Source organism: Crinia signifera, chromosome 19, assembly GCF_055691185.1.
Source record: "Crinia signifera chromosome 19, ASM5569118v1, whole genome shotgun sequence".
Lineage (NCBI taxonomy): Eukaryota > Metazoa > Chordata > Amphibia > Anura > Myobatrachidae > Crinia > Crinia signifera.
The window spans coordinates 37,650,444-37,676,923 of NC_139226.1; the positions used below are offsets into that span (position 1 = coordinate 37,650,444).

At 46.3% G+C, this 26,480-nt stretch overlaps 1 protein-coding gene across 2 annotated transcripts; it reads right to left on the reverse strand.

The window, feature by feature from the left end:
• Positions 1–19,314: 19,314 nt before the first annotated feature.
• On the reverse strand, positions 19,315–24,315 carry LOC146041796 (chemerin-like receptor 1). Of its 2 annotated transcripts, none has more exons than XM_083161690.1 (2): positions 23,923–24,315; positions 19,315–20,887 (listed from the first exon to the last, which is right to left on the reverse strand). In XM_083161690.1, the coding sequence occupies exon 2, from the start codon at positions 20,882–20,884 to the stop codon at positions 19,895–19,897; it is 990 nt and encodes a 329-aa protein (XP_083017816.1). In that variant the 5' UTR covers positions 20,885–20,887; positions 23,923–24,315; the 3' UTR covers positions 19,315–19,894. The 2 variants fall into 2 exon arrangements, with proteins under 2 accessions (XP_083017816.1, XP_083017815.1); XM_083161689.1 differs by having other exon boundaries at positions 19,315–20,915.
• Positions 24,316–26,480: the final 2,165 nt, after the last annotated feature.

Below are 26,480 nucleotides of genomic sequence, written 5' to 3' on the forward strand. Positions count from 1 at the left end.
AGGTGCAGCACTCAGCACTTCATAATAGAAATAAACTACAGTGGTCTGCTGGACAACGTTTCAGTTGTATTTACACAACTTTTTTGAAGGGCTGAGTGCCCCACCTTCCACGCATTTTATACTTACTTTGTGCACGCACCTGACAAAATTGCTACTTGTTGTATATATATATATATATATATATATATATATACCGCATGAAAAGCCTGTGTTTGTACCTCTGTAGACCTCACAGGCTCAGCCCTGCCTCTGATTAACAACCCTCCCATGATGAGGCAACTTCTGCTGCTGTCCTCCATAAGCCTGAGAAGCAAGTGATGAGCTCCACCAATCAGAGCTCAGCACAAGCCTCTCAGCCTCTGACCTATTGTGCAAAGTCTCATGGGACTTAGTCAACTCCCAGTAATGCACTGCACACTTGTACAGTCAGTGTGCCTTGGCTCCCGATGCTCAGCACCATTAATCATTGTCACATTGGCAGATAGGGGGAAGCTGCAGCACTACCCCACTCCCATGCACAAAACCTTTAGTTAAAGTACCTTTGTAAATACATTTAAACATTGTGCCTGATTCAGACGTGTTAGCTACGCTGCGTATGTTTGCAGCCTAGCAAACAGATAAACGGCACTCGCCGCCAGACCGAACAGTCTCGCTGCGCTTGCCATACTTCAGGCGTGGTACCTCGCTGCGCTCAGCACACTATTAAATTCACTCTCTATGCCCGCGTGGTTAGTAGAGTATGAACAAAGTCGCTCCACACCAAAATAACGTGAAAAACTCATGTGAACCTTTTGAGTGTCGACCAAGTACATGTCGACCTTAAGCTTGTGTCGATCTTCTGTCAATGCCAACCTATGGTATGTCAACCATTTCCAGGTGTCAACCTAGTCATTTTCGACCTAGGCATTGCTGACCCAGGGACCGTAAACATAAAATATCGCTCCAGTATAGTACAGTATTGGCTACAAATAATAAAACACAGGAAGCTGGTGACTAATACATTTCATCACCTGCGCAGTGAGCAAGATGCTACGGTTCCATTTCTGTCTTTGTTTGGCAATTTGCAGCAGAACATGTATCCTCTGTGTGACAGAAATTCACCTTGTATTATTCTGACCTACCGAATGAAATAGGAGGGCAAATGTTATTGATATATCCCACACCAGAATGTCTTACTGGACAGTGGATACACCAGCAGCTGAAGAGTTAAGATGCATACACGATAAGCGATTTGAGCTGTGCACAAAGCAAACGAATCATACGCAGGCAGGGTCGCTGACAGGTCGGCTGTGCCCCGGTAAAATTAAGGGGGCATGGCCACAGGCCAAAACCTCCGAGAGGGATCATGGCCATGCCCCCCATGAAAAAGAAAACTGTAAAAGGGAGAGAGAGGACAGGCTGCCGCTGTAGCTGCCTCTCTCCCCAGCCCAGCACACAGCACTGAGCAGCGTGTGCTGAGCTGGGGAGAGAGGCTGTGCTGCAGTGGCAGCCTGATATTTCTCTCCCAACTTCCCAGCACCCAGTAATGGTGGAGGGGAGAGTGGGACCCGGGCCTCTCCAGCAGACCCGGGTCCAGGTAAAAAGTATCCGCAACCCCCCCTCTCGACACCACTGTATGCAGCAACAACATAGGCCCTTATTATAGTTCACTCTTTCTGACAAAATATTTCTTAGATGGACAAAACCATGTGCACTGCAGGTGAGGCAAGTGTAAAACCCCACCCAAATCTAATTCTCTCTGCACAAGTAACACCAGCCTCACCTGCAGTGCTCATGGTTTTGTCCATCTAAGAAATATTTTGTCAGAAAGAATGAACTAGAATAAGGGCCATAGTGAGACACATCTGTATCAATAAACCAACACCACTGGTTTTATAACTAGGCGGTTCATTGTTTGAGTCTAACACTGGGGTGTGCCTATATAACTCTGCAATATCAACACCTGCAAATAAATCATCTGCAGCAGCAAGAAGAATATTCATTCCTTTATTGAAACGTACTGTATTTATTAAAAAACACAGCACAGGGCTGGAAGCTGTAGGGTTTACCCAATTTTCCAGGTCAATGGGGAGGGGGATGTTTGGACTGCAAACTTTAGTGGGACTGGTATTGATGTGCATGGAAAATATCCTCTATGCTGTACAATGATGGACCTACAGTATAGAAAATATTGTAACATTTTATTTTTCTTAAATGATTCTCCGGCAGTAGTTAGTGGCCACATCCTGGCTCTACCTACCAGAAGATAATGTCCTAATAGCTGTAACACTTCCTGAAATCATACTCAAAATCTGGTTAGTGATGTCACTACTGAGTATCTATATTGTCTAGATATGATCAACAAGCTCAAAAAACATTTCTTGGAAATAAAGAAGATGTGTGTGTAAAAAAAACAGACTTTGCTGTTCAATTGCGGTGGTTTTCGGACGGTTTTTAGACATGTTTTGCCAATGCAGGGTCACTTTTTTTTTAATTCGAAACTGCATCAACGAAACAGGACTACAATATAGTCAAACCCGCTCCCAATTTCGACAAAATTTCGACAAAGGAGTACTTTAACAGCAGCTATCAACCCAACATCTGGGCTGCCGTATCATGCCTGGTTAAGGCCACATCATCATTTCACCCTGTCAAATGCAGCGATTAAAACTTACGGATGTTATCGGAATCCAATGGTAAATGTGGGAAGAAAGCAACAGGTACCACCTTTAACTTAAATAAAGGAACTCAAAACAGGAACAAAAATAACTGAAAGACTTAAGGTGCGTACACACGGGGCAATATGATCGCTGGCAATATATTGCTCAGCAATCATATTGCCCTGTGTCCCGTTTTCATCTGTGACCAGAGATGGTCGCAGATGAAAATTTAAACACTGCTGGGTGAAGAGGCAGGGGATGTAGCTGGTCGGAGGAGCATGTTCCTCCGACCAGTGACCATTCAGGGGCTGAAAATGGGAGCGCGCACCCGGCGATTTATCGCTGGTGCACACTTCAATCACTGGCAATATGGTCGCTCAGCGACCATATTCCCAGCGATTTCAGCCCCTATCGCCCCCGTGTGTACACAGCATTAGCTGGTTACAAGGACATAACAAAATGTCCAGCAGATAAAGGTGGAGCTATTGTGATACAGAACTTAGCGGATTACAAAGCAGAGATTTACCGGCAGCTTCAGGACACGCTGGTCTATAAAAAGCTGATCCGACTATCAGGGTTGAATCATACCTCCCAACATGACCCATTTCAGGAGGGACACAATGCTCTGTTTCTGGAGTTCCCTCTTAATTTTTGATTGCTGTCACCTGTTTTGAATAGGTTAATTGATAGGAAAGAAGGTTTTTAAGCACAGGTGATGGAAATCATTACTTAAGAGGGAAGTCCAGTTATAGGGCATTGTGTCCCTCCTGGAGAGGGTCATGTTGGGAGGTGTGGTTGAATGGTATTCTGCAACAGGCTGTGGATAGAGCAGTGGTTCTCAAACTCGGTCCTCGGGGCCCCACACAGTTCATGTTATCCAGGTCAGCTAACAGGTGCACTCATTACTGACTGACACAATTTAAAAGATCCACAGGTGGAGCTAATTATTTCACTTTATTCTGTGAGGAGACCTGCAAAACATGCACCGTGTGGGGTCCTGAGGACCGACTTTGAGAACTTGTGGGATAGAGTTTTTATTAGCAAAGACCTGATGACAGCCCTTTATAAACGTACACCCAAAGTCCCTTTTTTTATACACCTTGCCCAAGCTGCACAAAGACCCGCTCAATCCTCTAGTTAGGACAATTTTATCGGACAGGTTTTTTGACATTTCCAAATACCTCGACTGAACCAACAGCACTTTTTTGAAAAAGTTACAGGACTATGGGCCAGATTCCCTAAGCTTAAAAAGTGATACAATGGAGAGTGATAAACAGCCAGCCAATCACCTCCTGTCTGACATTTTTCAAACACATGCAAGAAAAAACAGGTATGTGGGGAGCGCTATTAACAGCAGCTGGCAGCAATTTCCCAATCGGTAATATAAGTTCCTATCATGGATGTTTCATGACATTTGACTTTTAAATCCTGCTACATACCACTATATGTCACCATTGTGACAATTCCCCCATCCCTTATTTTCATTTTTATGTATTTTGTTGTACATTGTCTAAGTTAGATTTTATTGTGTTTTACATTTGCTATTATTAGAGTTAAATAAATTAAATTTTATTCGGATTACCGTCTGAACAATTATTCAGCCAGCGCTGGCACTTTGTATATATTTTTCAAACACAGTCTGTGACATGGCAGGTAGGAGCTGATCGGCTGGCTGTTTATCACTCTCCATTTTATCACTTTTGAAGCTTAGAGAATCTGACCCTTGAACACCATCCCTTAGCAATGTTGGTTATGCACTGCTGACGTGAGCTTATATCATCATTCCCGATAATAGGGGTTTACATGCTGTTGACTTATTACTCAGGGGTAATAATAAATATGTCGGGCCTAATGTTGAATTCTTTATCAGCCTTTTAAAGCTTATTCTCACTAGGAATTATTTCCTCTTTAATGGGGAATTCTTCCTACAGACCCATGGATGTGCGATGGGGGTCTTGTGGAGCCACTGTGTATGCAAACTCATTCCTGTTTGGAGAGGTATAGAAAAAATATACTGTTCTGCACAAGATACATAGATGACGTGTTCGTCCTTCAGACGTTGTCCAAGGAAGACTTCGTCTTTATGATGCTTGACGTTAAGGCCAGTGACCAAAACATCAAGTTTACCTATGTCATTGATGATACTGCCATAAACTTTTTAGATGTACATGTCATCAAGAAGGGCCCAGTCCTCAGCACCTCTCTCTTCTCAAAACCCACTGACTGTAACTCAATACTTAAAGCCTTTTAGACACCATCCATGCTCTTTGAAAAGGGGTCTGCCATACTTCCAATTTCCAAGGGATAGGAGGATATGTAGCAATGTTGAGGAGGAGACCAGGGATCTGGACGTCATGACAGATAGATTCCTAGAGAAGGGGTACTCTTGTAAACAATGACGGGAAGCAAAGTGTAAAGCACTGGCAGTACCTACAAATAATGTTTTACTACACAATAAGGCACCCGTTCACACTGCACTTGACACGGGTAAGAGCCGTGTTCAACCCTGGTCATTACCAGGGTTGAACTCCCATGTTGCTCGACCCGTGGTGGCTCTTTCCGACCGCACCTAGATCAGTGTTGGGAAAAAACATCAGGGATTATGTAATACACAAAAAAAGGTTGGTTTGGGATTCTGCACTCACAATGAATTGATGCCCGTTGTTATGAGGGCAAAGAACAGCTTTATATTGATTTCTTTATAATAGCGGGGGTGCCATCCTAACCAACTAGGAGTCAACTAGTCAAAAAAGAGAAAAAGAGAAAAGCAGTTGTAGGCGGATGCACCCCTGTTTGAACAATTAGTATTAAGTGTTGGTGTACACTGTTTCCAAGTGTGGGGATATGTGTGAGATACCCACTCTTGATGCGAAAATGAGAGGTTAAAATCGAGACATATACATACAAATATGGTGACAAAGAAGAAGATGAAAAGTGTGTTGAAAGCGTTTAAAAATGTAGGCAGATGTGTTTGGAGGATGTGGTTTTTACAGTACAGGGGATAAATCCCATCACATTGTCTTTATTGGTGAAAAAAATGACATAGGAGAGTAATACTGTTTTCAGACCGCATATGCCGTGTCGCACCCAGGACTAGGACACAGGTCCCGTCCTCAAAAGGACACGGCATATGCGTTCTGAAAGCTCCGTCACCGACCTGGCTTATTGCCGGTTCGGTGACGTCACACGGGGCAGAACTGAGTGGCGGCGTGTCACCCGGGGCTTGGGCGGAGGCAGCACTTTTAGCTGACAGTGCTGCCTCCTCATTCTGTGAACAGGATCCGGGTCGCTCGACCCAGGCACCCGTTCACACTGCACTTGACACGGGTAAGAGCCGTGTTCAACCCTGGTCATTACCAGGGTTGAACTCCCGTGTTGCTCAACCCGTGGTGGCTCTTTCAGACTGCACCTAGACCAGTGTTGGGGGCGCTAGGACACGGCAATAACCCGGGTCTAGAGTGCGGTCTGAAAGCAGTATAATCAGGATACTTATAATGGGCGTAATGTTAGCCATGTTATAATGGTGTAATGTTAGCATTACTGCCTTACAGTGCTGAGGTCATGGGTTCGATTCCCACTATGGCCCTAACTGTGTGGACTTTGTATATTCTCCCCGTCTTTGCGTGGGTTTCCTCCAGGTACTCCAGTTTCCTCCCACAGTCCAAAAATATACAGTTAGGTTAATTGGCTCCTAACAAAAATTAACCCTAGAATGTCTGTGTGCGTGTACATGTGGTAGGGAATATAGATTGTAAGCTCCACTGGGGCAGGGACTGATGTGAATGTTCAACTATACTCTGCAAAGCACTACGTAATATGTATGCGCTATATAAGAAACTGTTAATAAATACATACTTTGTTATTTACTGCCTTGATTGACTTTACAATATGTATCAGTTTTTGTTATGAACTGTAACAATAAGATATATCTCCACCAGTGGCTTGTTCAGAAATTGATACAATTTTTTTATAATCAAAAGTTAGAACTTGCTGGCATTGTGCCCAGGCATTAAAAATCACAGTTCTACCACTGTTATGTCTCAACAGAGCACTGGTGACCTCTGCTGGTCACTGTCCTGTATGACAATATATAAATGTCAATGCAGTTATCCCAGCTTTTTATTATTAACAGAGGTTAGTGCTTCTATTCTGGACTTTCTGAACTGGTTTACTCTCCTGTGTTAAATATTTGTCATATCTATGTCTCTCTACATGGAGACACTGTGGAGACAGTAATCTTGATATTGATAATCAGCAAATCAGACAATACATTCTAGTAGTACACATCACAAGATCCTACAATCTGCCTAACATGGATTAGGACACGTGTTTAGCTCGTGGCTTCCTCAAGCTAACCAAAAGATTGTGTCCATGTCTGGACTTATATTCCAGTGTCCAGCAAATGGCTGGATCGTTTGGGGTCATGTGATAATTTGCCACGGTAGTGTCTAGATCCCATGCAGTTTTGGTAATTTTCCCATCATGCCCTGGGTCCACGTATACCTGGAGGGGGAATATAAATCTGTGGCGAGCGAAGCGAGCCACCGTGCCCGAAGCGTGCGAGCGTAGCGAGCCCGTGAGGGTACAATGGTGCAAAAATAAAACAAAATAACCGACACCTACATGAATTACACATAAATTAAAAAACGTTGTGAGGGCATCTAACAACTTCCGCCCTCACTGAACGTCACATCCTGTAACCTATACTGCATGGGAACTAGTCTCTACCAATTTGCCACCAATCATGTGGCTGGTTGTCCGGCTTTCTATTAAGAGCACTTCCGCCCTTCACTGGGCGGGTGTGCGCCGCGTCCCCCTCTGACGTGTTTTAAACTCTTTCAACATACTTTTCATCTTGTCCTTTGTCACCATATTTGTATGTATATGTCTCAATTTTAACCTCTCATTTTTGCTTCAAGAGTGGGTATCTCCTTATCCAAAATATATCAGTAAAAATAATAGGAGTCCCCACGGTCTTAAAAGAAACAGTGTACACCAACACTCAATACCAATTGTTCAAACAGGAGTGCATTCGCCTGCAACTGCTTTTCTCTTTTTCTCTTTTTTGACACATTATGTAATACACTCAGACATCACTGGCATGGGAAACGAAAAACACTTCTTAACCAAAAAAGATGGAGTATACAAATGGGATGTACAACTTGCTCATATTAGGAGGTAGGCAGCTCATTCGTGCACCCACCCACACAGGCTAAAGCATTGCAGATGGATGCATCTTAACCTGCAGCACCAGATTTGTCATCTATTACATATGCTGCCCTTGTGGTCTCTATTACATAGGGAAAACCACAAGGCAGTTCAAAGAAAGGATGCAGTGCCATCAGATTGGCCCTGGCAGGAAAGACCTCGGATCAGCCAGTAGCAAAACACTTTCAGCAACATCGCCACAGCGTAGCCACTCTTAAATATAATGAACCCATTGATCATGTCCCTGAAAGTATGTGGGGTGGTGATCGGAAACTAGCTCTCCTACACATAAAAGCTAGATGGATTTATTAACTAGGTACCGTCTCACCTAGGGGTCTTAACGAATATCTGTCCTTCAACTGCTGCTTGTAAAGAACCATTGACATCCGCACATTGCAGTTGCCTAGAGTGATTTATAGAAGGGATTGTTTTCCTTCAGCACACACAGTTGTTCCTCTTGGACTTTATTATCATAGTTTCCATTCACACTTGTAGTTATTATTATTGAGTTCTCCAAATTCTTCCAAGTCTCTTTACAGACTAAAGTGTACTACTGAGACAATTTATGATTTGGGCAATGCAATAGAGACATCTAGTGGTATCTTCTGTTACTGTATTTAATTTACTATGGTTGACCACATTTATAACTACCTCAATACCTATTCAAATTAGTCTTGCTTTATATATTTATGTACTTTTAACTCATTATATTTGCTCATGTATATTGAAAATGTCCTTACTTTCACAATGTCTGTTACCCTTGCACTGTTACTTATTGGCTACAGAGGTACACTGTCTCTCTTTGACTTGGAGAACGAGCCTTTGAAGGGGAAATGCGAGTCCAGGAGACACAGGACCTGGTGCAGAGGGCCTGGATAAGACCCAGAACATTAAAAAAAACCTTGAAGACTTTGAAAAAGATGTCGCACAACATGTTGGAGGAGTGAATCAAAGGACACTACGTTTCCGCAGTAGTGCAGAGGATTGAACAGCCATAGAAACACCCGGCATTCCTTCTTCATCTTGTTTTGCTAGGAAAATCTGACACTTTGGGGGTTATCCTTACCTTTTATTACATTTAATTTTATTTTTTGTTTTGTATTGCATTAAATTTGTCATATTGCACTGTTGGAGTTTTTCTGATTAATTATATATACACTGGATTTGAGGATTCAAAGAAACCTGCATGTGCAACTCAGCCATCATGCCTGTGTATTGATTTCTCTATTAAGAGAGGGGTATATAAGACCTCACCAGGGACTCATGTGTACACCTTTGACGAAGTTGTACCCCACCAGGGACTCATGTGTACACCTTTGACGAAGCTGTACCCCACCAGGGACTCATGTGTACACCTTTAATGAAGCTGTACCCCACCAGGGACTCATGTGTACACCTTTGATGAAGCTGTACCCCACCAGGGACTCATGTGTACACCTTTGATGAAGCTGTGCCCCACCAGGGACTCATGTGTACACCTTTGATGAAGCTGTACCCCACCAGGGACTCATGTGTACACCTTTGATGAAGCTGTACCCCACCAGGGACTCATGTGTTTCACCTTTGATGAAGCTGTACCCCACCAGGGACTCATGTGTACACCTTTGATGAAGCTGTACCCCACCAGGGACTCATGTGTACACCTTTGATGAAGCTGTACCCCACCAGGGAGTCATGTGTACACCTTTGGCGAAGCTGTACCCCACCAGGGACTCATGTGTACACCTTTGACGAAGCTGTACCCCACCAGGGACTCATGTGTACACCTTTGACGAAGCTGTACCCCACCAGGGACTCATGTGTACACCTTTGACGAAGCTGTACCCCACCAGGGACTCATGTGTACACCTTTGACGAAGCTGTACCCCACCAGGGACTCATGTGTACACCTTTGACGAAGCTGTACCTCACCAAAGACTCATGTGTACACCTTTGACGAAGCTGTACCCCACCAGGGACTCATGTGTACACCTTTGACGAAGCTGTACCTCACCAGAGACTCATGTGTACACCTTTGACGAAGCTGTACCCCACCAGGGACTCATGTGTACACCTTTGACGAAGCAGTGAAATGCGTTAGTACAGAGTACCTGGACAAAAATAAAGTGAAAAACCCCATGTCGGCCCTTTGACTGTCGACCTTCCCCATGTTCCCCATTGTTTCGACCTAATGACCCTGTGAACCTTACCCATGTCGACCTTCAGTCATATCGACCTTCCTGCATGTCGACCTAATGCTTGTAGACCTAGTGACTGTATCCCATTTGTGAATATTTTCCTATTGTTCATTCAAATAAAGATATTATACAGTAAAGAGTAGAGACTACTGGATTTAGGGAAGTGTCACAGTTATTGGGACATCCTCTTTCCGCAAGATTCTTACTCAATTTTGGTGACTATTAGGAGTAAAAGAGGAAATGTGGGGAGATTATAAAACCTTCTAAACAGGGTCTTAAGGATGTCAGTGCAGTCGGTGTAGCCACACAGGGTGGAATCCGAATGAATGAAGAATCATCCACATCCAGTCCCACATACTTGGCAGAATCGATCCATTTTAGCTCCTCCTTCATTTTCTTCAGCTTCTTCTGCAAAAGCCTGATGAGTGGAATGACCTGACTCAAGTTGGCAGTGGTGAAACTGACTTCATGTGTGGCAAGTTTAAAGGTTTGGCGAACCTTGCACAACACAGAAATCATTCTCCACTGTGCTTGAGTCAGGTGTATTCCACCTCCTTTGCCTATGTGATAGGTGGCTGCTTGAATGGCGTTTTGCTCCTCCATCCTTTGCGCCTCCATCCTCTGAAGCATATAGAGGATAGAATTCCACCTCGTTACTACGTCTTGCTTTAGGTAATGGCAAGGCAGGTACAAGAGGGTTTGCTGGTACTCCAGTCTTCAACACGCAGTTGCTGAATGGCGAAAGTGAACCAACATTTTTCGGGCCATTGACAGTATCTCCTGCACACCCCCCGTTATTTTTTAAAAATTCTGCACCACCAAATAAATTGTGTGAGCAAAATTTGGGACGTGCTGGAATTTGCACAGATGTAATGCTCGCCAGGGCCGGATTAAGCACAGCGGGTCAGGCAGCGTGGGGCAGGCAGGGGGTTCTTGCGGAATCTGGGCACTGCAGTCAGCAGCGGGGTCCCTGCGACGGATGGGAAGTCAGTGGTGGATGGGAACTAATAGCGCCGTTCTTCCCATCTGCCGCAGGGACCCCTGCCTGCCCTGTGCTGCCCGACCCACTGCCTGCCACCTACCCACCACCGCTGCCCGGATCCCTGCTGCCCAGATACCACCTGCCTCCGTGGGGGGGTCCCCAATTTTATTGTCCAGGGCCGCCACAGAACTTAACACGGCCCTGATGCTCGCACATTATTGGTGGCGTTTAAATATAGCAAAATATGCCCCATTTGAAAGATAGTTAATGTTAATTCATTGTGCATGCTCAGTACATGGCGATCTGCAAAGGGTGTACTACTCAGGGGCTTCAACTGGGTGCACAAACATGGCCAACCTCCGCTTACTAAAATCAGATACATATAAGATGTTTGGAACAATGTGGCAGATTCCGATGGATCGGAACGGTAAAACTGCTCACATTGTCCACGTGAGTCGTTCGTCCAGCCTTAAGGTTGGTTGTGCATGCACATGATTATATCACCAATGATTGTCAGCACATCACGCAGTGTGTACGCATGATATATCATTAGGTCAAACTTGTGTGTATGGTCTATGGAGGAGATTCAGGCCCCCTTGGTGCAGGCTGAATTTGCTCCCCCATTCGATGTTTGCGCCTGTGCGAATATGCACATGTGTAAACCCCCAGAGCGAACGCCTTCGGTGAGTTTCACACTCACTGGGGTGTTCCCCCCATCCATGATGTCAGTGCCCGCCCTGAATTCAGCCATCTGCGGCCAGAATAAGAGCCAGTCTAGACTGACTTATATTAGCAAATGCAAAAAAAATCATTCGATGGTGAACGAACATCAAATTATTTTTCTTCCATTTGTCCGCATGCGAGAGGTTGGGATTCCAAGCAGATTCGGCCGGTGAGTGGCATTGCCTGCTAACTAGGCTGCGAATATGCAGCCTAGCCAAAAGGTCTGAATCAGGCCCTTTATTTTTTGTCTGGGAGTTCGAGGGAAATCGCTGATGACATCATGTTGCACATCATCGTGTAGCCAGCTTTTGGAGGATCTGTTCTATGACCAGAAGGATTCAGCCCCATGTAAGGTTTATACAATAAATAGTGAGTACCGGTTGGCTGCAGGATGGTAACGTACATTTATAGGACACATCAGTAGTGTAGCCAAGCCAGGCAGACCTGAACTGAAACCGAACAGGGGGTAAGAATACCGATGTTAAGTTTAGGCAGTGTTAGTGGACAGTGGACAGTCAGCATTCACCGGCAGGAGCAGGCAATGGCAGGCAACGGCAGGCTTGGGTGGTGGAGGCGACGGGCATTGAGTGAGGTCATGGGAAAGGAGGGGAGTTTATGATTTGCATTTTTTTTTTGCATTTTCCCTGGATGGACAGGGACATTTGTAAAACGCGTTCTTATGGAGTGCACACATGGGCTGACTGAGCGGCCGCCGATACCGATTCAATATCGCCAGCCGCCGGGATGTTTATGTATCATCTCTAGTACAGCACAGTACAATACAATAAGAAATGATAAACAGAGCACATGATAACAATAGCCCCACATTTCTCAGTACACAATACAGCTGGGTAACAAGGGTGGAGTAATAGGTGGAGTAATAGTGACAGCACAACTAGCAGGAGAGGAGCCGCTGGAAGAGATGGACGGCTATGAGCAAGAGGAATAACGGGATAAATGGCCAGTGAGTAGGTGAATACATGTGAATACATGTATTCCGCGTCCCCTCGCGGGACTCGTTGCGCTCGCCACACTATATAAAATCAACTCCACGCCGACGTGGATAGTGGGGGTATGAAAAGGTCAGAGGACGCGTTCCGCCGCCGCTCGCCACGCATCGGGGTGGCGTGGATAGTGGGGGGGGGGGTGCCTAAAACCTCTTTGTATGTCAAACAATCATATTATTGTATAGCTAATGTAATGGCATCGCACACTCTATAAAATCTCATGCGATTTTGCAGGAGGTGCAATGCGATGAGATCCCCTGGGGCATACAAAGCAGTGAATAAATTACATTAAAAAATCGCATCGCATTGCACGACACTAAAACGGCAGTGCAAATTGCAATGCAATTTTCCTACGCTAGGAAACAAGTACCGAGAAATGATGTACCACTGTATTACATTTATTAGTAACTAGGTGATTCATCGCGCCCTACGGGCGCTCTTCACACCGTCGTAAGGGGCTGCGCCCCCTTAATTTGTGAACATTTGTATATGAGAAAGATGGTTAGATTTGTATGAAAGATGGCCTGTATTGCAACTTGAGTTATAGGTGAAATGTGTTAAATAGAGAGCATATGATTTGGAAGGGGGTGTGTATTGTTTTGTTTAATTAAAAAGCGGTTACAGAGTAAGATGTACATTGATAGTGTGGATGGTACAGTGACATTTGTGGGTGTGGGGGGGGGGCTGTGTGTTCATGTTGTTTAGGTGTGTGTGCAATAGTATAGTAGGGTGTTTTTGAGTCAGCGGCTCCCCACTGGTGGAGGTCACGACACAGGAAAACAGGAGGCTGGGTAGTGATAGGGGTGTGTGGGCATAAGGGGGACTAAAGAGGAGGGTGGGAGATACTGTGCAGCTTCTGCCAGTGGGTGAGGGTCCAGTGTGGCAGTACAGGAGTACAGGATGGTGGCCCTGAGTCAGTGTCTCCTCCTACTGGGTGGGAGTTAGGGTACATGAGAGCAGGAGGCTGGGCTATGAGGCATGATAGGGGCATGTGGGCAAAAAAGCGTCAGTGACTCCCCAGTGGTGGAAGTTACGGTTCAGGAGAGCAGGAAGCTGGGTAGTGATAGGGGTGTGTGAGTATACGGGGGACTAAAGAGGGGCTTAGGGGTGCCGTGAATTGTGGGAGGGGCGTGGGGGGTGCCGTGAATCAAGGGAGGGAGGGGGCGCAGGTGTCCGCAGATCGCGGGAGAGGGCGGGGGTCCGCAAAGTGTGGGAGGGGGCGTGAATTGCGGGAGGGGGGGGTTGCGAATTGCGGGAGGGGGGTGTGTGCGGGGGGTGACGTGAATCGTGGGAGGGGGCGTGAATCGTGGGGGGTGCGCGGGGGGTCCGTGAATTGCGGGAGGGGGGGGCACGGGGCACGATAAATCACCTAGTTGGTTATATATTCTTGTAGAAGGATGGTAGGATGTTGCTGTCATTCAGAATGCATTTACATAAACAGTAATAGTAGCAGTAATGCATTTACATAAACAGTAATAGTAGCAGTAAAAGGTCTGACTTAAAACACCTACAGTAAAACAGAACAGGTGTTATATATTATACAAAGAATTGGTTGATGATGTGTAGGTTGACGTGCACATAGTTGTCACTGTAAAAAAATTGCTACAAGAAAAAATCAACACAGAAAGGTCAACACATGTAAATGTTGACATAAGTGTGGCACTTCATTGGTGTCCATGTCGACACATGAGAATGAATATGAAAACATTCAAAAAAGAAAAATAAATCTTCAAAAACTCATGTCAACCTTTTTCATTGTCGACCATAGCCGTGTCAGTGTTTTGCATGTGCCATTTAATCCTGGGGTTGCCGTGAATCGCGAGCAGGGGTGGGGGGGGGAAGGAGGTAAGGTGTGTCCACGAATCACGGGAGGGGGGGTCGCGGGGGGGTGTGGGTGCCGCGAATCGTGGGAGGGGGGACGCGGGGGGTTGCAGTGAATCGTGGGAGGGTGGGTCACAGGGGCTGGGGGTTGCTGCAATGACAGGGGGGAATCGCGGTAGGGGGGGTCGCTTGGGTGGGGGTACCGCGAGGAAGGGGGGGCCTGGGGGGTTGGCACAAATCGTGGGAGGGAGGGGTCGCGGGGTGCCACGAATCGCAGGAGGGGGTGTGTCACGGGGTGGGGCCGCAAATCGCGGGAGTCGCCGTGAATTGGGGGGGTGCTGTGAATCGCGGGAGGGGGGTCGCCGGGGGGTGCCACGAATCGCCACAAGAAAAAAATCAACACAGAAAGGTCAACACATGTAAATGTTGACATAAGTGTGGCACTTCATTGGTGTCCATGTCGACACATGAGAATGAATATGAAAACTTTGAAAAAGTGAAAAATAAATCTTCAAAAACTCATGTCAACCTTTTTCATTGTCGACCATAGCCATGTCAGTGTTTTGCATGTGCCATTTAATCGTGGAGTTGCCGTGAATGGGGGGGGGGGGGACACATTGCTCTGTTTCTGGACTTTCTTCTTAATTTATGGATTACCATCACCTGTGCTTAAACACCTTTCTTATCAATTACCCTGTTTAAAACAGATGATGACAATCATAAATTAAGATGGAAGTCCACAAACAGAGCATTCTGTCCCTCCTGGAGAGGGTCATGTTGGGAGGTATGGAGGTGTGGGGCGCTCACCTGGTGTGTCTGGTGTGTAGCTGTGTCTTTGCTGTGTAACATGGAGAGGCAGAGGATGTCTGGCACTGTGGGCTCACTGGGCTGGTTCTCTGTCATGTGAGTCAGTCATGTGAGTCAGAGGCTCCACCCAGCGTTACAGCTTCAGGCACACTTTGAGTGACAGATGTAGCCAAATATATAAGAGATGCTGCTTTCACACTGCAAAACCTGCATAGACCAGGTATTTAAAACGTTTTTTTTTAAACGGGTCAGAGCAAGTTTAATCCCTTTAACATCGCATGTAAATACCTGGTCTAAAGCAGGTTTGCGGTGTGAAAGCAGCATGAGGGTAACATACTAGAGCCGGCACTAGCACTAACCTCACATACCTGTAGGTTGGTATATTTAGGCATGGCTGGAAGATGATATGTCAGAATACACATGGCTGGGGAATGTCATACAGTGTGTGACACATGTAGTGTGCATGCCTGCTGTGCTCCCTGTGTATCTCACCCTTCTTACCTGCTGTACCCGGACCTATGAGTGGTAGGAATCGGGACCAGTCTTCCTGGGAAACTTAACTCTATGCACCCCGGAGCATGCAAGCTGCAGACTGCTGTTACCTCCATCTATGTACAGCGCCGGCTCCGCCACACTGTGCCCAGATCTGGTTGTCAGCGGCATGTCTGCTAGTATGTACATCCGGGCTGTGCATGTATGTCCTGGCTGGCGTGCACCACGTTAGTCCCGGGGTCACATCCACTAACCACCGGCTGGCTGCTCTGCTATGCACCGGGGTTCCAGGGCAGGATCTCCTCCGGCTGGCTGCTCTGCTCCCAGACACCGGGGCTAGATCTCTACCAGCTGGCTGCTCCCGGACAACGGGGAGAGTGCCTTCCACTCTCTGAAGTCTCTCTCTGGTGCATGGTACACCATACCTGCCGACTTTTGAAAATTCCAGGAGAAGCCCGGAGAGGATTGAAGGGGGGCTGGGTGAGGCTTCTTTTTGGGGGCGGGGTGAGGCTGATGTCACTAAGCCCCGCCCCCACGATCGGCAGCCTCATTAATTCACAGGTCCGTGGGTGGGGCTAAAATGACACGAAATGATGCGATTTGCGTAATTTAACCCCGCCCCTCCCCGCGGACCCCCGAAATTTGGAAATTTATACCGCGGGGAAGGGGGGAGTAGGGGCTGTGGCTAGAATGCGGGAGACTTGCTCACCTTCCCGGGGCCCAGGAGGGGGACCCAATTTGCGGGACCCTCCTGGCCATTCCGGGAGGGTAGGCACGTATGGGGTACACTGAGCATTAGCTGGTCCCCTCTGAGTCAGCGCCGTGCATATTTAATGAGCTGGACGCTCATTACATATGCGCATATGTAATGGACGGACGGCTCATTAAATATGCACGGCGCTGGGGACCAATAGTGCTCACTACTGCCTGGGTACCGTTTCAGACCCGTTCAAACAGCAAAAAAACGGGTCTGAAACGGGTTTGACCCTGCTTTTTTACCGTTTTAAAATACCAGTTATTTTAAAACGGTAAATTCACTCTGGACCTTTTGCACATATTACCGTTTTGAAACAGTAAAAAAATGGCAATATACCGGTTAATATGTGCGGTCTGAAAGGGGCATGAGTGACATTTTTGGTCAGAGGGTGAGTATTGGTAGACACTTTTACAGTTTCTATGGGCCTTATTTTGGTTCATTCTTTCTGACAAAATCCTTCTTAGATGGACAAAACCATGTGCACTGCAGGGGGGCAGATGTAACATGTGCAGAGAGAATTAGATTTGGGTGAGTAATTTTGTTTCTGTGCAGGGAAAATACTGACTGCATTATTTTTACACTGCAATATAGATCTCACTTTGAAGTAAAACCCAAAGGCGTAGCTACCGTAAGGCAGCCACCGCGGCTGCTTGGGGGAGCAAGCGCCAGCGGGGCGCCCCCGGTGCCCGGGCACTCTGGTCAGACCCCCCCTTACCCCTCCGCATGCCCCCACCACCGCATTCAGTCCGGCACCGCAGATAGCCTGCGGGCTCCGTCTCCTGCAGTAATGAAAAATGTCACGACAAAATGGCTGCCCCCTAATAGCAGACAGTTTTTATGGATGCTAGAGGAGGCCGCCGCCTCCTCTAACATCCCTAAAAAAACTGTCTGCTGTACGGGGGCAGCCATTTTGTCGTGTCATTTTTCATTACTGCAGGAGACGGAGCCCGGAGGCTATCTGCGGTGCCGGACTGAATGCGGGGCCGGCGGCGGCGGCATGCAGAGGGGTAAGGTAATTTTTTGGCGGGGGGGCGCCACAATATTAGTTACGCCTCTGGTAAAACCCCACCCAAATCAAATTCTCTCTGCACAAGTAACACCTGCCCCACCTGCAGTGCACATGGTTTTGTCCATCTAAGAAGGATTTTGTCAGAAAGAGTGAACTAGAATAAGGCCCTATATCAGTTATTCAGGGAAGGTGGATTCCTGTCCTCCATAGCAGCTACCAGTGATGAGCATGGCTTTCCCTATCTCTTTTCTTATATTTATCACTAGAAAGTCTTTTATACCACTTTCACACTGCCAAAACGTTTCAAAAACCGGTATTTTTAAACGGAATTTAAAACGGGTCGGAGCCTTCACATTGCAGTAGATTACCGTTTAAGTACCATTCACATCAGTCAACCCGTTTAATCCCCTGAACACGTTTCAAGGCAGAACGCAGGGGACAGCCTATCACAGGTCTGTAATCTGTTGTTTTTACTAAATACCGTTTCAGAGCCATTCTCACTGCATAAAAAACGGCTCTGAAACGTGTAGTACTCTGCTTTTTAAATGTTTTGAAATACCGGTTATCTTTAACCAGTAAATCAATTCTGGCGCTTTCCCACTGCAGCCTTAAATGTTTTGAAATGGGAAAAAAATGGCAATATACCGTTTAACAAGTGCCGAGTGAAAAGGGGATTTATAGATACAAAAAAACAATTCTTGTTTTGTTATTTTAATAGAGGACTTTTCTTAATGTGAAAAGTTATTTTCAAGACAGCCACAGTCAAAGGTTCCTGCAAAATGAATAAAAAAACATGGTACTCTTTACCTAGAACGGCGCCCGCGATTAGCATCGCTGGCGTCGGGGGTAAAAAATCGCGGGTACATAAAAAACGGGTGCGATGCGATGCCCGCGATTTTCCCATAGGGATCAATGTTAAAACTGTGATTGGACGCGATTTTACTGTTAAATGCCTCAATGCCCGCGATTTGGCCATAGGAAACCATGTTAAATGGGCCACAGAGCCGTAATAGTGCCCTTGAACTGTGAAATGGCCCCCACAGTTGTTAACGCCACCCCACGATCAACGTCAACCGGAAGCGTGGCGAGCGGCGGCGGTACGCGTCCTCCGACCTTTTCATACCCCCACTATCCACGTCGGGGTGGAGTTGAGAATAGAATAGTGTGGCGAGCGCAGCGAGCCACCGAGCCCGAAGCGTGGCGAGCGCAGCGGATACCTTCACAGGTAAACACGTCCCTTCGCAGGCTTCACAGGTGTCCGCGTCGCCATGGACACCTGGGAAGCCCGCGAGGGGACGGGTATAACTGTGAAGGTATACGCGTCCGCTCGCCACGTTTCGGGCTCGGTGGCTCGCTGCGCTCGCCACACTATTCTATTCTCAACTCCACGCCGACGTGGATAGTGGGGGTATGAAAAGGTCGGAGGACGCGTACCGCCGCCCCTCGCGGGCTTGCTGCGCTCGCCACGCTTCGGGTTGACTATGATCGTGGGGTGGCGTTAACAATTGTGGGGGCCATTTCAGACTTCACGGTGACTATTTGGGCTCTGTGGCCCATTTAACATTGTTTCCTATGTAAAAATCACGGGCATTGAGGCATTGAACACTAAAATCGCGTCCAATCTCACTTTTAACATTGATCCCTATGGGAAATCGCGGGCATCGCATCGCACCCGTTTTTTAGTGCATTCGATGGTCGTGATGGTCGCGATGGGCGCCGTTCTAGGTAAAGAGTACCAAAAACATTTAATTTGATAGATTTTTATTATTTAATAAATAAAGGATTTCCCATTTTCCAAACATGTTTTGTTCAGCGATTGTTGCTGGGAATATTTCTGACCAGGAGCTATGAGGAGATACAGCTACAGCAGGGCTGGCCAAACCGCTCCATGGGATCTACCAACCGTTTTCCAAACCACCTGTGGATCTGTAGAATGTGTCCTTTAGGACTGACTGCAGCACATGTTTTAAAATGTGAGCAATGACTGACTGCACCTGTGCACCAGCTCGGTGGTCTTGAAAATGTGACCTGTTTGAAGATCACGATGACCTGTTTGGCCACCAATGGTCTTCAACATGTACAGTAGTTATATTTTTAACATAGCCTTTTCTGTGCACAATCAAAGTGCAAAAGTTCCATTTTAAATTAGACGCATTATATACAGAAAACATATTCTTACATTTTTTGCTGAACACTTACATGAATATGAAGGATACAGTGAAAGCCATTTACACCGATGGAAATAAACACTTATATGGTTTGCCTTTGGTTGCTAATGTTTTGTTGCAAAAATAGATTGTATGGAGAAAACTTTTTGGAAATCCGGACAAATAAAGGCATAAAGCAAAGGATTGACCCAAATATAGACAGTGGTAAGGCTCTTCGTAATGGGTAGACCAGTTTCAGCAACCCCGTCTAGATGGCTCCCAGCAGTAATGAACGATGACAGCTTCAGAAAGGAGAACACGTGGTATGGAAACCAGCAAATGGCAAACAAAATCTGTTGTGTAAAAATTAATTTCAAGCTTGTTGTATATCTTGAAGGATTTTTCCTGTGGTAAAGTAAGGCAGTAACAACGAGGCATGACAATATAATCACCAGAGGCAACGCAAAGCCTTCAATGAATGCAAATATTACTATAGTCTGATACTGAAATGTACCCCTGTCACTAAGTCTACCTAATTCACCATAATCAAAGCTATGGTGGCACTTGGTTGAGCCAGGACAGTCATATGTGTTGTTGAAGACGAAATACGATATGCTGACACAAAGAGCAAGGATCCAAATGACCAGGACCTCAACAGAAGCCAAGTGGGGCTTCCGATGGGGAGTATAGCGAAAGGTAAACATTATGACGATGCAATAGTCTATACTGAATAAAGTGAGGATAAAGGCACTAATAAACATATGGAGATAAAAAATAAAACTGTTTATCCTACACATGAAAGACCCAAATGGCCAATGTGTTCCCGAGGCAAAGTAGACAATGTCCAGCGGCAGGAATAATGAGTAGATGAATCCTGAAATGAGGAAGTGTTGGTACAAGATGGAACGGTATGTCTTCTCCATCCTGGAGACGTTGATCCAGAGGACGAACCCATTTGCGGTCGTTCCCAGTAAGAATGCCAATGAATAGATCACACTGGAGGAGACATTCGTGAAATGCGTGAGGTGGTTATCTTCTTTCGCGGTTTGGTAACACAGTTTGTTTGAGGTATTGTTGAAGCTGATTCTTGAGTCAAACATGGAAACATTCTCCATTTTCTTGTCAGGAAGAGAAGATATTAATTCACTACAACAAATGGAATATTTACCGAATTACAAAGTACATGCAAAAACATAGAGTTTTATCAAACCTCGGAGGGGGAAAAATTCTAAGGAGAAATAAAATACCATAAAACCAGCATCTAACTGTAATTTTTCAAAAACAACCAGTGAAATGCCAGTTTGTGTTATCTCTCTCCAAGCTTCAATAAATAAATCTCCTACATAGTGGACAATAACCGTGCATTGAATCAGGTTGAAGTGACGTTAATAATTATGATGAAATAGTTTCATGACTGTAGGAAAACAAATGAATGGTCATATTAATATACCAATGTTTTGCTCGATATAATAACAAACGTCGGAAGACTGGCCAACAGTCGGAATACTGACATTGAAATCCCGTCCGCCAATAATCCAACGGGGGGGGGGGGGGGTGTAAGCGCAAAAAAGACCATTGCAGGCTCACTGTACTGGCCGCAGGTTCTATTCTGCCTCTATGGGGATGGGAAGCGGTCATCTATTAGAATGAACTTAGGTCTACAGTCATTAGGTCGACCCCACTAGGTCGACTGGCAGGAAGGTCGACCTGACTTAAGGTCGACATGACTTAAGGTCGAATTTGCATAAAGGTCGACATGAGGAAGGTCGACTGGTCATAAGGTCGACATGGGTTTTTCACTGTTTTTTGAGCCGACAGGCGGTATTTCATGCCCTACCATCCACTAGGGCGTAGTGGGAGAATAAAATAGTGTGCTGAGCGCAGCGAGGCACCGTGCCCGAAGCATCGCGAGCGAAGCGAGCGATGCGAGGGTCCAATTCTCATTGCCAACTGTGTCCATGTCAACTGTGTCGACATTCGGATAAAAAAACAGTGAAAAACCCATGTCGACCTTATGACTAGTCGACCTTCCTCATGTCGACCTTTATGCAAATTCGACCTTAAGTCATGTCGACCTTGGCCCATGTCGACCTTAAGTCAGGTCGACCTTCCTGCCAGTCAACCTAGTGGGGTCGACCTAATGACTGTAGACCTAAGTTCATTCTGACAGATGTACCGCTTCCATGGGGATAGTGGACCGCCGCAATGAGGGAGAATAGAACCTGTAGCGAGCGCAGTGAGTCCACCATGGGCTTTTTTGCTCATGCCTACCCTGTTGGAGTACCGGCGGTGGGGAATGGGATCATTGACAGCAACTAGGTCTACAAGCATTAAGTCGACATGCTTGAAGCTCGACATGCAGTAAAGGTTGACATGACCTAATGGCCCTGTCGACAAGGGTTAGGTCGACAGGGTCATTAGGTCGACACAAGCATTATGTCAACATGGGGAAGGACAACAGTCAAAAGCTTGATATGAGCAACCTCCACACCTGTAACTTTCTTTCTTAAAAAAAAAAAAAGAAAAGTAGTTTATTATATTTATAACTTTAATCATTTACATTGGAAAATGAATGTGATTCTAATAATATGCTGTTGTTACTTTCATCACAAAATCAAATGCTATGTACCTAAATGACATATCTATCCTGTTATTGATTGTAACCAACTATGTATGTGATTGTTATACAATTTAACTGATGCCTTGATACATAAAAAATATAGGTACTTGTGAGTTATCCGGGCTGCCGATTTTTTGATTGTATGCCTTAAGTTAAGGCATACAATCAGATGCGATGCGATGCGATATCGCATCGCATGCGACCATCGGATGCGATGACCCGATTTTTCCATAGGAATCAATGTTAACATGATTCCTATGGAAAAAGGGGTCCTTTTCATACCCCTACTATCCAAGTCGGCATGGAGTTGGATATAAACCTGTGGCGAGCGTAGCGAGCCACCGAGCCCGAAGCGTGGCGAGCGAAGCGAGCCCCGCGAGGGGACGGTATTCTGTGTCCCCTCGCGGGGCTCGCTACGCTCGCCACGCTTCGGGCTCGGTGGCTCGCTACGCTCGCCACAGGTTTATATCCAACTCCATGCCCACTTGGATAGTAGGGGTATGAAAAGGACCCTTTTTTCCCATTGAATTCCATGTTAAAATGGACTCAGTCCATTTTAACATAGATTCCTATGGAAAAATCGGGTCATCGCATCGCATCGCATCGCATCGCATCCGATGGTCGCATCCGATGGTCGCATGCGATGCGATGCGATGTCCCGATCCGACCCGATTTAAAAATCGGACGCCCGGATAACTCATAAGTACCAAAATATATTTAAAAAAAAAAAGGTCGACATGGGATTTTTCACAGTTTTTTGACACAGTCAACATGGACACTGAAACGTAGCACCGCGTCCCCTCCCATAGCTCGCTATACTCACCATGCTTTGGGCAAAGTGCATCGGCACAGTAATTTAATTCTCCCACCATGCCCTAGTGCAGGCATTCCCAACCACGGTCCTCAAGGCACACCAACAGTGCAGGTTTTAGTGATATCCAGGCTTGAGCACAGATGGTTTAATCAGAATCCCTCAGATACTAATTAAGTCACCTGTGCTCAAGCCTGGATATCTAGAAAACCTGCACTGTTGGTGTGCCTTGAGGACCGTGGTTGGGAATGCCTGCCCTAGTGGATATCAGGCCATAAAATACCGCCCGTCGGAACATGTCGGTTAAAAAAAAACATGAAAAACTCCATGTCCACTTTTTGACTATCGACCTTCCCCATATCAACCTAATGCTTGTATCAACCTAATGACCCTGTCAACCCATGTCGACCTTCAGTTATGTCGACCTTTATACATGTCGACCTAATGCTTGTAGACCTAGTGACCATATGCCAGCAGTCAGAATCCCGACCATCGAGTCATACCACACCCCATACAACATATTTGTCATTATCTGTTTCAGCAGCCTATTCACTCTGCATGTGTCGCCTGTTTAATGCCTATCCGCAGTTTATGTCATTCGATTTTTTTTTTCTAGAACATCTCAAATAATATGAAACGGTTTTATTATAAATACACACAAACATTGTTTTAATGACATAATAAAATCCACAGACATCCTGTACAAAATCATGGTACGTTACCTCACACTCCTGGGCGCTGCTTGATAGCAGACAAGTGTAGAAGGAGGAACCGGGGTTATATGACACTGGCTCCTGTTGATTCTCTGTTAGGGGCCACTCAATTCTGAAAAGCTGTCCGTAGTCAGTTCCATAAATGGCATTCTCTCTTCTAGGCTACCGGTTCTGCAGCACTGCCTGGTATAATGATGTGTGTGTTCTGGTAAGTCAAGACATTTGAATTTTTCTCTTCACATTAATTGCACAATACTGCAGGATGTACAGTAAAACTTCCTCCTGGCCAATGATGAAGTGTGAAGCAACAGCTGGCTAAACTCCAAAATTCTGAGAATTACTGAATTTATATTCTGTAGATCAGGGGTGTCAAACTCAAATTCATCGGGGGCCGCATCAGCAGTTTGGTCACCCTCAAAGGGCAGTTGTATCTGTAGGACTATGTGTCCACTCTTTATTATCATAAATTATTGTCACTGCATGGGACAGGGCACAGTGACATGACATCAGATCGCCCAGCAGGTGACCTGGGCCTCTGGGTTCGCAGGACTCTCGCTAGAGTTCTGGACTGGTGGTGACAGTGGGACAGATAATGATAATGACCCTGGACACAGGTAGCCGCACTGCAGATTTGTGCTGCTGGCCTGGCTCTCTGCCTGCCCGGCCACGGACTCTGGACTGGACTGGACAACAAGAGACAACACAACTGTGCCCACCCCACTGCCGAACTTACAGTAAATATACTGAACCAACTGATGCCACTGCTGCACAGCGCGGCACCACAGGCAGGAGGCAGCTCACCGCCAGGCCGGCATCCAAGTCCGACAGGCAGCCGCAGCAGCATGCACGTCACGGTGTCACAGGCACTGCTGTCAGGTGGGCGTGTGTCACACATGGCAGTGCCGTAGTCGCTGCCCACAGGAGGAGCCGGGGAGGAGTCGGGCACGTCACACAGTGACACTAACAAGTCTGTGTCCACTGTCCTGCCTCCCTCCTCCTCCCAGCGAGCGCCGCGGCGGAGTGACTGTGTCACCCGGCTTCCTCACGTTGTTAGGTATGTCTCTCAGTCTCGAGTCGTCATGTGAGTGTCACTGAATGTGATGTGACACTCACACTGTGATGGTGGTAACCCTAGGTGAAGGCTGGCAGCAGCTGAGCGGGCCACATGACGAGGTCTGGCGGGCCGGATTTGGCCCGCGGGCCTTGTGTTTGACACCCGTGCTGTAGATGCTCTATGTGTTTTTGTGGGGGTCATTTAAATTTTTTGGTCTTTAAATCCAGCATGATTAATTATATCTGATAAGGAATTACAAATGAACAGTTATCTACTAAGCCAGGCATGTCCAAACGGTGGCCCTCCAGCTGTTGTGAAACGACATAGTTTTAGCATTCCATAATAGCAAAACTGTGTCAAGGCATCTCTCAACTTGCATGCACTCTCCGTATCCAGCCGTTACTTCCCTTGCTCTCCCACACTTACTGCCACAGCTGGGCCCAGCGCAAGAAAAAGTGGGTTGGGGCGCTGAATGATGGTATCGGTATTATGGGTATTGCAGAGTGGTACATTAAGTTCACAGCGTCTACGTCAACAATGTCTAGGCGACACCATAAATTAACATACACAACAGTGACAAAAGTCCGACAAATGAAAAATGTTAAGATGGGTTTTTCACATTTTTTTTATGGCAACGTTGACACTTAAGCTCATGGACCACCACTTAGAGTACTTGACATGCTTAAAAAGTACAAAAGAAAAAAAAAATCCCCAAAATATCATGTCAATTGCCCAAGAGGCAATGGGCAACCAATCAGATAATATAAACATTTTTATAATAATACATTTTAAAATTATTATTAGAATTAAAAATCAGGGTATTATTGCACATTTTGATCAATAAATGATTACCTATCTACTCCTACAAGGTAATACTGGGGCAGATGTATTAAGCCTGGAGAAGAGATGGTACTTGTTTCCTAGCACGGCGCCCATCGCATCGTATACCATAACACTTAATATGGTATACGATGGTATGCGATGCGACGCGATATTGTACAATAAAATATTGCATCGCATCGTATGCCATACAATGGCATACGATGGGATGGTATAAGATTTTTGATTGTACAAGCACCCTGATGGGTCCTTACAATGTTAAATGGCCCCCCATTGTTAACGCCACCCCTAGGATCAATGCCAACCCGAAGCCTGGTGAGCACAGCGATCCCGCGAGGGGCGGCGGTACGCATCCTCTTCGGTTCGCCACGCTTCGGGCTTGGGCGGTACGCGTCCTCTTCGGTTCGCCACGCTTTGGGCTCGGTGGCTCGCTGCGCTCGCCACACTATCTATAATCAACTCCACGCCGGGCGGTACGCATCCTCTTCGGTTCGTGAACGCTTTGGGCTCGGTGGCTCACTGCGCTCGCCACACTATCTAAGATCAACTCCACGCCGGGCGGTACGCATCCTCTTCGGTTCGCCACGCTTCGGGCTCTGGCGGTACGCGTCCTCTTCGGTTTGCCACGCTTCGGGCCCGGTAGCTCGCTGCGCTCGCCACACTATCTAAGATC

What these genes read in the sequence shown, in the direction of transcription:
- LOC146041796 (XM_083161690.1), bottom strand. Translation starts at nt 20,884, where the DNA reads ATGGAGAATGTTTCCATGTTTGACTCAAGAATCAGCTTCAACAATACC.